General features: G+C 37.3%; 2 protein-coding genes across 2 annotated transcripts; both read left to right on the top strand.

Annotated features, from left to right (window-relative positions):
• On the top strand, positions 1-2721 carry LOC143540273 (G2/mitotic-specific cyclin-2-like). Its single transcript, XM_077033381.1, has 9 exons — positions 1-34; positions 153-270; positions 587-632; positions 726-839; positions 908-1033; positions 1471-1560; positions 1652-1873; positions 1968-2245; positions 2343-2721. Exons 1-9 carry the CDS (start codon positions 1-3, stop codon positions 2509-2511), a joined length of 1197 nt encoding a protein of 398 aa, XP_076889496.1. The 3' UTR covers positions 2512-2721.
• A 2477-nt stretch (positions 2722-5198) lies between these two features.
• LOC143540287 (G2/mitotic-specific cyclin-2-like) lies at positions 5199-5908 on the top strand. The gene is made up of 4 exons (XM_077033392.1): positions 5199-5220; positions 5298-5386; positions 5479-5713; positions 5796-5908. The coding sequence occupies exons 1-4, from the start codon at positions 5199-5201 to the stop codon at positions 5906-5908; spliced, it is 459 nt and encodes a 152-aa protein (XP_076889507.1).
• Positions 5909-14153: the final 8245 nt, after the last annotated feature.

Here is a 14153-nt window from a genome sequence, read left to right as displayed (position 1 = left end):
ATGGAAAACAAGTCATCCGCAAATACCCATCAAGGTATTGATGGATCTTTGAATGCAAGATCCTATTTTTATGGATTTGGATTGATGTTTGAGCTGGTTTGTGATCTGGGTTTGTGTTTAATTTGAGTTTGGTTGTGTTATTATATATGTAGGTGAAGGAGATGTTATGGGTGCCAAGAAGTTTGGCGGCGGTAACAGGAGAGCTTTGAGTGTCATTAATCAGAATTTGGATAACCGTGGTGGTGTTGCTAGCAAGAGAGCTTTGTCACTGTAGGTTTATTTGTTTTGTTTTTATTTTTATTTAGTTTTGTTTATTATGGTTTTATTTATTTAACTTGTTATTGTGTTGTTGATATCTGATGGTAATGCATTCATGTTTGATCTGGTATTTAAACCTATTAAATTCACATTCAAACTTTAATTGCTTTTGATGATTTGATCTATATATTTTCTGTGTCAAAACTATGCGTGTGTATATATATTATATAAATTCATATTTATGATTTTAAACTCAAAACTGTGTTTCATTTTTAATTTTTGTTAATTTTTATACTGACAAATGAATTGATTTTGTTTGTGATAAAAGGAAACCTGCTGTAGAATTTGGCAATAAGAAGCAGTGTTTACAAGAGGTACACCACTAATTTCAGGCTTCCATTTACGTTGACTTTTTATATAATTTGCTTAAGGTTTTGACTTTTGATTTGATTTGATTGATTTACTAGGAGGTTAAGAAGGCAAGTGAGGGTTTTGGTGTGTGGGAAGATGAAGTTGAAAATGAAAATGAACCTGTGCCAATATTTTTGGAAACATCAGATGCAATGGTGGATCAGGATATGGTATATGCCTAATTGTCTATTTATGTATTTTGAGATCTTTAGTTTTGACTTTTTGAAAAAAATTGTAGGAGGAGGTTGAGATGGAGGATATTTTTGAGGAATCCGTTATTGATATCGATGCTTGCGATGAAGGAAATCCGCTTGCGGTGGTTGAGTATGTTGAAGATCTTTATGCTAACTATAGAAAGATGGAGGTATATGGTTTCTTTGATCTTTCATGCTAATTACTTGACTTTATTTTATGCAAAAACTTGAATGCATTGCTATTATGAGTTATGACCCAAAAAAAAGAGTAAAAGAAAAAGAAAAAGTAGGAACTTTGTGCCCTTGTAATATGATAAATTGAAAAATGTAACCCTCTTTTTGTATATCAATATTCAATACTCATACTATGCATATTGCCTTAGAGGTTTTTGATGCTAAAAATAGGAAGGTTCATTAATTCCATTTGATATTTTAGTAAACTAGAATCTCTTAATTCGGGGTGTTTGTACCTTGTTTCACTATACGAAAACGACAAAATTAACTACAAAAAGTCAAATTGGTGCGCGCTTCACAGATTGTGCGCGTTAACCTTTTTATTCGACTATTGTTAGAAAACTAAATGAGACTAATTCCTGGATCTCTGCAGCATTTGAGCCTGGTCTCGCCGAGTTACATGGCACAACAGTTTGATCTCAATGAGAAGATGAGAGGTATCCTGATTGACTGGCTCATTGAGGTAACTTGAATTTTAAATTTTGTTTATAGTTATTATTACTCATATATATAAATTTTATCTATAATTGTTACTAATAATGAGAATTAAACAGGTGCACCACAAGTTTGACCTCCAGCCAGAAACACTGTTTTTGACAGTGAATCTCATTGATAGATTTTTGGCTAAGCAGACTGTAATCAGAAAGAACTTGCAATTAGTAGGTTTGGTTGCAATGCTCCTGGCTTGCAAATATGAGGAAGTTTCGGTCCCCATTATCGATGATTTGATTTTTATCTCGGACAAAGCTTACTCCAGAAGTCAGATTCTTGCTATGGTACTAAAAAGTCAACAACTTTCATCATAAATCTTGATCTTATTTACTCATAAAAACCTAATCTTATTAACAAACAACTCTTTGTGCTTTCTAGGAGAAACAAATGTTGAACACACTAGACTTTAACATGTCGTTGCCAACTCCGTATGTTTTCGTGAAAAGATTCATCAAGGCGGCTCAATCAGATTCAAAGCTAGACCAACTCTCATTTTTCATGGTTGAGCTATGCCTTGTGGAATATGAGATGCTCAAATTCCCATCGTCTTTGTTGGCGGCTGCATCGGTGTACACGGCTCAGTGTACTCTTTATGGTCTGAGGCTGTGGTCCAAGACATGTGAGTGGTATACTCACTACACTGAAGACCAGCTTCTGTAAGTATACTAACTTTCAGTTGATATTATAAGGTTCATGTCATCATGTGTCTGTTTCTAATAATAATAATAATGTTTGCTTTGACTTTCTATTTAGGGAATGCTCAAGGATGATTGTGGGGTATCATCAAAAGGCAGCAGTGGGGAGACTGACTGGTGTTTATAGGAAGTATAATACATCGAAGTTCGGTTATGCAGCAAAAAGCGAGCCTGCAAAGTTTCTGGTCAAGGAGACCGACATGCTTTTCAAGAATGACAGTTCTTAAAATGGGAATAATAATGTGACATAACCTGTGTTTTGGGTTACTGAAGTGGTGGTGGTGTGTTGGTCTGGTGAATGGGCTAACCTTTTATATGATTTTTTTAGCAACTTCCCTTGTTGCATTTATGTGAGGGGAGGGTTCTTGTGTGTTGACTTTTATTGGGGGGTTTGTAAGTCAGTTTGACTTTGTAACTTCATTGTTTTATTCATGAACAATGTTGACAATAATCAAAAGATTATACAAGATTAATAAAGGTTATGCTTTGTTGAACATATGACACTGCAATTTTGTCTTCGACTTAGCTTGATTATCGAAAACGAAACTAAGATAAAGGGTGACATAGCGGCCTGACTACTAACTGGTCAATGAAAGATCTGCCACCTTATAAAAGTTTTTATCTTCTCTTGTACTTTAGGAAAGATATGGTGTTTTATGTGCATTGCCTTTGTCGAAGATATCAAGCCATTCTTTTGAATTATATCTGGTTCATCTAGCTTCTTTGTAGAAGTTTTTTTTTTCTTTAATAAATTCACTATACGCCGTTTAAAACAAAGGAAAAAAAAAACACATCGTGTTTATTGAGTTATGAGTTCCTAGGAAGGAAAGCCATACTTTAATAAATCGTGTCTACACATTGGGAAACATGACAAATATTAATAGGAACATTTAATATCAGCTCCTGTTGAAAAAAAACATAAAAGTCAGCTAAATAGCTTCATAACCAAATTTTCATGACCAAATTGAACCTCACATGAGAGAGAACATAGCCATTGACAACTTAGTTTGACACCAGTGTCTTCATCTATGACTTTTAGGGTTTTCAATTTTGAAGAGACATGCACACGGCGATACACATAAAACACGAATATGTCGGTGGTTTTGTAACAAAAAGTTGTTTCATTTGAATGTTTCTATTTGATTTTGGGTTAAAATTGCAAGTTTTTGTTCAATATATGTATTGCTTAAAATAGTACATGAGATATCAGATGTGTGTTTTTTAATTGAACTTATAGTCTATTTTTCTTATATGTTCAATATAGAAGGCTAAATACAAAATGGTACAAAACAACTTATACTTGGTACGATACGATTTTTGGATAATCCCTAAATGTTTGATAAGTGTTCTAATTGTCGTTCATCATGTCGATTTCGTGGGTGAATAGAAGAAGATTTTACCATCTTAATACTTATCGACAAGCGCTCCTAATGTTGGATGAGAGTGACCATATTCAAATATTTTGTAAAAGGGTAAATGAAGTATGCTAACTGTTTCATTAAGACGTGGAGCCATCGATACTTGATGACATTGCCTATTGCTCTTCAACTCTTGACACATGATGACATGACGAATCCTCGTACTTAACGAGCAAATCATTGTCCATTTTAGGGATGCCAAGTCATTGCCTATTGCTTTTCAACTCTTGAAATTCTCTGTCGGAGGTCCTAGTACAGCTGAAAAAGCTAAAAAATGTCGATTTGACAAGGAGAGCAGGCTTAAAGAACTTTAAGCCATACTAGTCCGATCTATGATTTGTTTCTATATTTGGTGTTACATATATATTTTTATCTTTATAATATTACTGGTCATCGTTAATCGTTTTCTTGTCATTAGCAACTAACTTTATCACTTATATTGTGCATTGTGTTTAGTTACATAAGTTCATAGGAGAGAAAATTTACCACTACCAGAATGTGTCTACACACCAAATAGAAACGTGACAAATATTAATGGAAACATTTAATGCTAGCTTGAGTTATGTACCCTATCAGTCTTTCACGACGGCGATATAATCTTAGCTCAAATGACAAAGCATAACCATTGACACCTTATAGTTGGCCTCACATAGATAACTCGATCAGTAGTTTGTCTTCATCTTCTCCGCACCAATTTCTTCATCTCCACCGATTAAATGCTTCGTTTTGCTAGGGTTTTCGATTGTGTAGACTTACAAGCACGCTGAAACACATAAAACAAAATTTGTGGTTTCATATCTATTGTTGTATCAAGAACATATCCCTGGTTTGTATAAAAAACTTGTTTATTTGAAGGTTATTATTTGATTTTTATCTCTCTCACAAAGTTTAATATATATAATCTTTGATTCTTCAATAAATTGATTTGATATGGCTTTGCTTCTTCAATAATTTATCAACAATTACTTTTTTATAAGAACAATAAATAGTTTTACTAAAACGGGACATCCTGAGAATATTTTATTCATGTTTTGACATAAATTTTATTCAAGGTATTTTCATTTCTTTAGGCGCATTTTTTTATTCAACTGAATTATTTTTAAAATACAAAATGTTAAAATGTTAAATCATGCTCATCATTTTGGCTTTATTTATGTAAAAACTTTAATGTTTTAAGTTCTATAAGTGTTGAATATGCAGATTATGATTTTTTTTTTTTGTAAATGTTTCTTGCTTGCATTGCTATTATGAGTTTATGACCTGGAAAAAAGAAAAGAAAAAGGAAGAAATAGGAACTTTGTGCCCTTTTAATATGATACACACGATGAATTGAAAAATGTAACCTCTCTTTATTTCAATACACAAACTATGCGCATTACCTTGAGTTCCTGATGCTAAAAACAGGCAGGTTCATTTAGTTCATTCGCTTTATTAGTAAACCAGAATCTCTTAATTCGGATTGTTTGTAAAATTCTACCTTGTTTCACTATACGAAAATGACAAAATTTACTACAAAAAGTTAAAAATTGTGCGCGTTACTTTTTTATTCGACTACTGTCAGAAAATTAAATGAGGCGAATTCTGGTTCTTTGCAGAATTTGAGCTTGGTCTCGCCATATTATATGACACAACAATTGACCTCAATGAGAAGATGAGAGTTATCCTAATTGATTGGCTCATTGAGGTAACTTTTCGGTCGCTTGGATTTAAAATTTTGTTATTTCAGATTTTTATTAAGTTTATCTATATTTCTTACTAATAGTGAGAATTCAACAGGTGCACCACAAGTTAGACCTGCAACTAGAAACACTATTTTTGACAATGAATCTCATTGACAGATATTTAGCTAAACAGTCTGTAATATTAAGAAAGAATTTGCAATTAGTAGGTTCGGTTGCAATGCTTATGGCTTGCAAATATGAGGAAGTTTCGGTCTCGATTATTGATGATTTGATTTTTATCTCGGACAAAGCTTACTCCAGAAGTCAGATTCTTGCAATGGTACTAAAAGGTCAACACCTTTCATCATACATCTTGATCTAATTAACAAATAAAAACTAATCTTATAATTAGCAAATCTTTGTGTTTTGCAGGAAAACAAATGTTGAACACACTAGAATATAACAAGTCGTTGCCAACCTCGTATGCTTTCGTGAAACGATGCATCAAGGCGGCTCAATCAGATTCAAAACTTGACCAACTGTAATTTTTCATGATTGAGCTAGCTTTGTCGAATATGAGATGCTTTATGTACATTGTCTTTATTGAAGATATCAACGCAAACCTTTTGAACTAATATGTATGGTTGTATCTAGTTCATCTAGCTTCTTGCTAAAAGTTTTTTTTTTCTTATAATAAATTCACTATACGTCGTTAATAGCAAAGAAAAAAAAAACAGAAAATGTACATTGCATTTATTGACTCACACATCGGGGAAACATGACAAATATTTATAGAAACATTTAATGTCAGCGCGAGTATAAATTTTATACCCTTTCAGGGATTTGCATATTTCCTTGCTCCCGTTGAAAAAAAGAAACATATATCCCAGACAAATTCCTCAAACCAAATTGAACCTTATATGAGAGAACATAATCGTCGACACCATAGAGTTGGCATAATATAGGTTACTCGGTATTTTTGTCTTCGCCTTCTCAATAGAGCATCGCCACTGTGTTCCTCTATTCCCCACCATTGTGCTTTTGAGCATCAATGCCTTGATTTGCTAGTTTTGATTTTAAAGAGGCACACGATGATACACATAAACACAAATACGTCTATGAGTTTGTGTCAAAAAGTTGTTTCATTTAAATGTTTCTATTTGATTTTGGGTTAAAATTGCAAATGTGATAGGTTTAGAACCAATTAAGAAGAAGAAACTTGAACAAAGAGAAAGAATATAATCTCAAAACTGGTTGATCTTTCATTAATCATGGACATAATTAAATAGAAATCCAAATTACAATAGACACCCCCAAACTAACCCAAAATAGCCATCCCCAATCCCTAACTTAATAATAATAACAATAAAACATAAATATAAATAAATGAAACATAACAATACTCCCTCCTTAAAGATTCTTGACCCAAGAATCACAAAATTAAGAAAAAAAAAAGACTGCAGCAACCATGGACTATTTGGGTTGACTCGATCCATGGTGGACGCCATTCAGTTCTTCCGGTTGCAATCGGAAAACTCGTACCAATGCGCCATGGTGGGCGCCAATCGTACACTGAACTCGCCAATGGATTTAAATATGCACCAAACATAATAATACCGTTGACCTTTTCATTAACAACCATTATGTTTTCTACATTCCCATGTTCTAGAGTGCCGATGCTAAATTTTGGAAAGTGCAACTTGAGGGGTTGATGATATGGGGTGGTTTGGGTGTTGTTCGGAATGGTATGTGTGTTGGGTGAACCACGAGACTCTCCAGAACATAGCTGTTGGTTCAAGGAGACCTTGAGAGATTGCATCCTTGTCAAAAGGGTTTGAATCGTAGCTTGCATTTGATTGAAGATTACCCCTTGTATAGCAATCTTCTTGCATAGATACTCATCAAACTCTTCATAGGATAGAGTTTGAGCATCCATGGAAGATCAGAACGGCTCTGATACCCTTGATAGGGTTAGAACCAATTAAGAAGAAGAAACTTGAACAAAGAGAAAGAATATCATATCCAAACTGGTTGATCTTTTATTAATCACGCACATAATTAAATAGAAATCCAAATTACAATAGACACCCCCAAACTAACCCAAAATAGCCATCCCCAATCCCTAACTTAATAATAATAACAATAAAACATAAATATAAATAAATGAAACGTAACAAAATGTTTGTTCAAGGCATATGGTATTGCTTAAAATAGTAATGAGATTTATGTTATTTTAACTTATATTTGCTTAACCAGCTTCTATTTTTCTTATAGATTCAACATCGAAGGCTAAATATAAAAAAAAGCTACAAAACAACCTATAGTTAGTTCATTTTGATATTTGGATAATCCCTAAATGTTTCATGAGTGTTCTAAATCTTTCATCATGTCAATTCTATATGGTGAATAGTAGAAGATTTTACCATCTTAAGACTGCTCGATAAGCACTCCAAATGAAGTATTCAATTGTTTCTATTTGATATGAAACCATCGCTAGTTAACACATGGCAAATACTCCAACGCACTTCACAAGCAAATCACCGTCCTTTAAGGATTTGAGCTTTAGGGATTATGTCAAGTAATGGCCTGTTGCTCTTCAAGTCTTGAATTTCTTTGTCCGGGGTAGGCTTGTAGCCAAAAAGGCTAGAAAATGTCGATTTGACTTAGAGTGGGCTTCAAGAACTTTAAGCCATACTAGTCCGGTCAATGATTTGTTTCTATTATTGGTTTTACATTCTTTTCTTGTCATTCACGACCAACTTTATCGCTTATATGGTACATTGTGTTTAGTTGATTGAGTTCATAGGAGAGAAAATTCACCACTACTAGAATGTGTGTTTGCACATCGCATAGAAAGCGATTAGAAATGTAACAAGTATCGATGGAACATTTCTTGAGTATAAAATTTGTGCCCTATCACAAAGGCAATTGACTCTTAGCTCAAATCATCTCCGTAACCAAGTATAACCATTGGCACTTTCTAGCTGGCCTCACATAGATAACTTGGTATATTTGTCTTCTACTTCTCTGCTAGAACACCGCCAATGTCTTCATCTCCACCGATTAAACACTTTGTTTTGTTAGGGTTTTCGCTTTTGTAGACTTACAAGCACGGTGAAACACATAAATCAAGATTTATGGTTTCATATCTTTGTGTTTTATCAAAAACATATCCGTGGTTTGTTTCAAAACCTAGTTTATTTGAAGGTTATTTGATTTTCATAGTATCTCACAAAGTTTGATATAAACATTGATTCTTTAGTCAATTAATTTGATTTACATGGTATCTTTAATAAATTAATAACAATTAGTTTTCATAAGAATGACAAATAGTTTTAATAAAATGGGACATTCTAATAATATTTATATACATGTTTCAACATAAATTTAATTTATTCAAGGTATTTTTCATTTGTTTAGGCACATTTTATTATTCAATTAAATAATTTTAAAAATAAATTTTAGTTATTGTATTCTTAAAATGTTAACCTAGATAAGTTTACACACATCGTTTGTTACTTGATTAATGAATTAAATTGTTACCGATTGAGTTTTGATCGCTTTTCCATCGTAACGTGCGGGTTTAAAGCAACTAGTTATAAAACTAGTATTATATTTGTTGATTAAAAAAGTTTGTCCTTTTCGTATGATTTAAAACTTGGTGGTTAGCCTTGCTGTTAGTGCGGGTAGCCTTCCCTGATGGCTTGTATCCGCAGCTGCGGGAACAGGCGGGGTACTTCACCATTGGGAGGCTTTTCCTGTGGGAACAGCTGGCGTACTGCGCGTAAGGTCTTCATCTCTCTGAGCATGGTGGATCCTGCGGAACCAGTTGGTCTTTGCGCAGACGTCCCTCTTCAAGGTGAGTCTTGCGGGTCCAACTGGGCCCTGCTGGGACCTACCTCTTCAAGTCCCCCCAGTCCAATGTTCTTCTCATGAATTGTTAATAAGTGAGGTGAACTTTTGGACTTAAGCAAAGGGTTTTGAAAAGGGTTTTTAGTTTTAAGGTTTTCTGTGGGGATTCTTCCCGCGGTTTCCCTAATGTCACGTGCAAAAATTCCCGACTTTTCTGCTTGATCTTTGGGTATGATGCGGGTAGGTGTGTAACTTCCTCGCAAGTCAGGAGCGTTGAGTTTCACTTGTGTAGATTCTCCACGAGGTTTTGGTAGTTTTAGACATAGTGATCAATTATGTTAAACAACCAATTCCATCTTGGAGCTTCAAACAATCTAGTTCTCAACGTTCCCGCTATGCGGGGATGTTATTTCCCTTTCCACAAGCATGGCCCAGAAGATCCTTCTTGGTTTTAATTCCCTACAAGTGCTAAGTATGTGAAGGGTTTCGCCTTGACACTGTACCCGCACTCGTCTTATAGTTACTTAACTTCCAAGGTATTCTTGGCTTCACTTCCCTGCAGGTGCTAAGTATGTGAAGGGTTTCGCCTTGACACTGTACCCGCACTTGTCTTACGGTTTCTTGGTTACCAAGGTATTCTTGGCTTCAATTCCCTGCAGGTGCTAAGTATGTGAAGGGTTTCGCCTTGACACTGTACCCGCACTTGTCTTACGGTTTCTTGGTTACCTAGGTAAGGGGGTATATTCCCTCTTATTTTTGAATCTTTGTTTCACGCATATTTTAGTTTAACTTAGCAATTTCTTGAGTAGTTTGGATAAGTTAACCTTTCAACGTGGCAGATGATAGGTTAAAGTTTTGCTCTCTTTCGTGATTGTGCGGGTAAGACCGTCACTTTCACTTAGTAGGATGGCTAAACTTTACCTATATCTGACATGCATGAAGGTTTTCCTCATCTTTTCCTTAGAAATTTTCTAAGTGTTTTAAATAAGTTAACCTTTCGACGCGCGGTTGTCAATAGGTTGATGTTCAGTTTCCTTTATCATGATTGTGCGGGTATGACCGTCACTTTCATTTAGTGGGATGACCAAACTTTACCTATAACTGACCTGCGTGAAGGTTTTCCTCATCTTTTCCTTATAAATTTTTGCCGTTTCTTGTGTTTATGCGGGTTTTGCCGCCTTCCATACGCAACGACTTACTTCCCCACTTATTTATGCGGTGAATACCGGCATATCAGTGTTTTGAATAAGTTAACCTTTCGACGCGTGGTTGTCAATAGGTTAATGTTCAGTTTCCTCTATCATGATTGTGCGGGTAGGACCGTCACTTTCATTTAGTGGGATGACCAAACTTCACCTATAACTGACCTGCGTGAAGGTTTTCCTCATCTTTTCAGAAATTTTCTAAGTGTTTTGAATAAGTTAACCTTTCGACGCGTGGTTGTCAATAGGTTAATGTTCAGTTTCCTCTATCATGATTATGCGGGTAGGACCGTCACTTTCATTTAGTGGGATGACCAAACTTCACCTATAACTGACCTGCGTGAAGGTTTTCCTCATCTTTTCAGAAATTTTCTAAGTGTTTTGAATAAGTTAACCTTTCGACGAGTGGTTGTCAATAGGTTAATGTTCAGTTTCCTCTATCATGATTGTGCGGGTAGGACCGTCACTTTCATTTAGTGGGATGACCAAACTTCACCTATAACTGACCTGCGTGAAGGTTTTCCTCATCTTTTCCTTAGAAATTTTTACCGTTTTTTGTGTTTATGCGGGTTTTGCCGCCTTCCACACGCAACGACTTACTTCTTTCCATATTTATGCGGTGAATACCGGCATATCAGTCTGGAAAGTTCATAAGTATAAATGTAAGACCATCAGCGTCAATGTGATTTGGAGAATCATTTCCATTAGAAGTGGCTCTAGGCCTTTTCTTTACAAGTTTGGAATTGATCTACATGCAGCCTGTGTAATTGAGCTCCCTTCCATGTTCTTGGGATGGGGGTGTCATCGAGCCTTTCGAGCCGATATGCACCTGGTTCGGAATCTCGTTGTTTATGCAGTATGTAGTCTCCAACATTGAAGCTGCAGTTTCATCCGTGTTTTCCCCAACTGGGATTCTACACGCATTAGCCTGCTTAGCGTCCATTACGCCATGAGGTGAGTGAGTTTCCCATTTCTGACGAATGCTTCGACGACGTCCTTCAAGGCTACGCATTCCTCCGTGGTGTGGCCTTTTGTCCTGTGGAAGTCACAGGATTTGCTTTGATCAGCGTTTGGACGCTGTCGGATTATTGGAGCCTCTGGCCATGGGAGCCTCTCGGTGGCAAATATCTCGGTGACGCTTTTGGTGAGTGGCGTCCATCTGGAGTTCCGGTTCGACGACTGCATGTTATCCTTTCCACCTAACCGAGGGTGCGAGCCGGATGAGGTGCCAAAGTTTACCCTTGACTGCCAAATACCAAGCTTCCTCTTTTTGTTTTGTCGGGCGGTAAGGACGTTATTTTCTCTTGTTTTTTGAGTGTAGAGGTTTGTACTCTGGGGAAGATCTCTACCCAGTTGCTTTTCCGTTTCCGCGAAGCGTTTAGCTGCTGTCATGATGGCATCCCACGTGGATGGCATGCCATCTTTACCCGTTAAGGTGCGGATGAGCTCTGGGTCTTCCGCGCCCTGGATGAAAGCAGCGCGGACAAGATCTTCGCTAATAGTGCCCAGACTTAGCTTCTTTGAATTGAAGCGCGTGATGAAGTCTAGTAAAGACTCATCTTCCTCTCGGATGCAGTTGAGGATCGTCCATTGCTCTTCGGTATACTTTCTTTGTTGACTGAAGTGTTGGCTGAACTTTTGCTGGAAGTCTGCCCAATCGTAGATGTGGTGGACCGGTAGACGGTCGAACCACGCTCTGGCTGCCCCAACAAGCGTCATTTGGAACATGTAACACCACGTGGGTTCCGTCCAATTGCTGACGGTTGCCCCCGCTATGAATCTGTTCAAATGATCGTCTGGGTCAGATATACCATCATATGTGCCTATGTTGGACATTTGTTTGGCACTTTTCGGGGCAATTGCTTCCGCAATGTCCCTTGCAAATTTGGACGTTCCCGCATTTGCAACAGTTGGTCTGAAGGTTTTAGAGAAGTCACGTGGGTTTCCACCCGCGTTTTTTGGTTTAAAGGTTTCTCCAAAATTTCTTCTGTGGAAATCTGCTTGTTTACGCTTCCCTTTCGCCCTATGGCGCGAGTTTGCGTCACTGTCAGATTCTTCTCAATCTTTATCATACTCGCACTCATTACTCATGTTGAGCTGTTGTCGAGTGCTTCCGAATTCGTCAGCCTGTTGGAGTGAACGTAAGCGTTCATCCAACTCAGCTTGGAATTCCTTCTGATGTGCTTCCGCCCACGCTTTAACTTGATCAAGTGTTTGGCGGGGGAGCCTCGTCTGTTGTCTCTCCAACTGGGTATCGGTGAATCCCAGGGGAGGATTATTTACTGCACTTGCCTTGGCTTGGGTAACCGGGGTAGTGTTCGTAAATATTGTGTACTCGCCGGTGTTCCCCCCAGTAGCTGGGGTTGTGGTTACCGGAGTTTTTTGGTCACTCGTTGGCCTTGGCACCGGAGTAACCTTAACCATCTTTCCAGAGGTTTTGAAAAAACTGAGAAAATTAGTTCTAGCTTTTATGCACGGATGGCGCCAATGAAGAAACACTAAGTGACCCCGACAGATTACGGATAATCTAGGGGTTAAGTAGATGTTTCCCACGAGGGTTAGGTCCGGCAAAGATGGTTATTCTTCTGATGACCTGCAAAACAGACACCATGTGCTCGTCACTGAGAAGGGGGGGTACCTCCTTGTGACCACCCTCCGGCGTGAGAATCAGACTAGATTGCTCTGAATATAAGTGTATATTAAGAGAAATAGCTAGATAATATCAGATAATATATGATGGTATAAGATAGTATGATACCGTTCCAAGGTGTTGGAGTATTTATAGCCGAAGGTAGGTTTCCAAGCAGGTACAGCCAGCTGTATAATATTCATTTTCTACCAACTGTGGGCTACGCACGTGCCGTGCTGGTGGTTGGTGGGTAGGCAGCGGCTGATAGTGACATGGCCGGCTGCGTACTATTCCTTTTCCACCAACTGCGGGCTATGTACGTGCCACGATGAGGGTTGGTGAGTAGGCAGCGACTGATAGTGACATTTTGTACTAGAGCGTGCTCCTCGTCGTACTGTTGTCAGTGAGCTGTCACCCTGTGATGGGCTGCTTTGGTCAGATATTGTCTATTTTGTCCATACCTTGGCAGATATAGTACAAAAGATCCTCCAGAAGCGTGCGGACTGGCTCATTTGGGCGGGAGTATTCCCGCCTTGCTCATTCCTTCTTCAGATGACGTTACTGAATTATTGAGAGTTAGTGCCTTGTACGAGTTAGTGCCTTGTTGATTAAAAAAGTTTGTCCTTTTCGTATGATTTAAAACTTGGTGGTTAGAGGAATTCTTTAATCATATAGGACATGAGTGTTGATTGTAATGCGGTGAGTCCACACTTTTTGAAGATAACATTGTAACGCGCTGGAAATTGATAACATAATTATTTAAAGTTTCATTTTCTCAAATCGCATTTTGTATATTCGTACCCATGTTTGTACAGTATCGCCCAGGATAACAAATATACCTTGATCATATAAAATATGTATTAATTTTATGGTTCCATTTTTCTAATAGTGTTAACCAGGTGTTATCTCGGCGCGTTGCGGCGGTGTACCTTCGTTGTAGTTGTTACTCCGTTTAACTAGGTGGGGTGTAAATTCGTTGTAGTTGTTTCTCAGTTTAGCTAAGCGGCCGCCCCGGTATACGTTCGTTGTAGTTGTTTCTCTATTTAGCTAGGTAGTGCGTGCAGTTTGTTAATTGTTACAAAAGTTCCTTCAATTTATGGTGCTACG

Source organism: Bidens hawaiensis, unplaced genomic scaffold, assembly GCF_021521415.1.
Source record: "Bidens hawaiensis isolate Kalapana, Puna unplaced genomic scaffold, B.hawaiensis_p1.1 tig00012186_1, whole genome shotgun sequence".
NCBI lineage: Eukaryota > Viridiplantae > Streptophyta > Magnoliopsida > Asterales > Asteraceae > Bidens > Bidens hawaiensis.
This window is presented reverse-complemented; position numbering and strand designations above follow the sequence as displayed.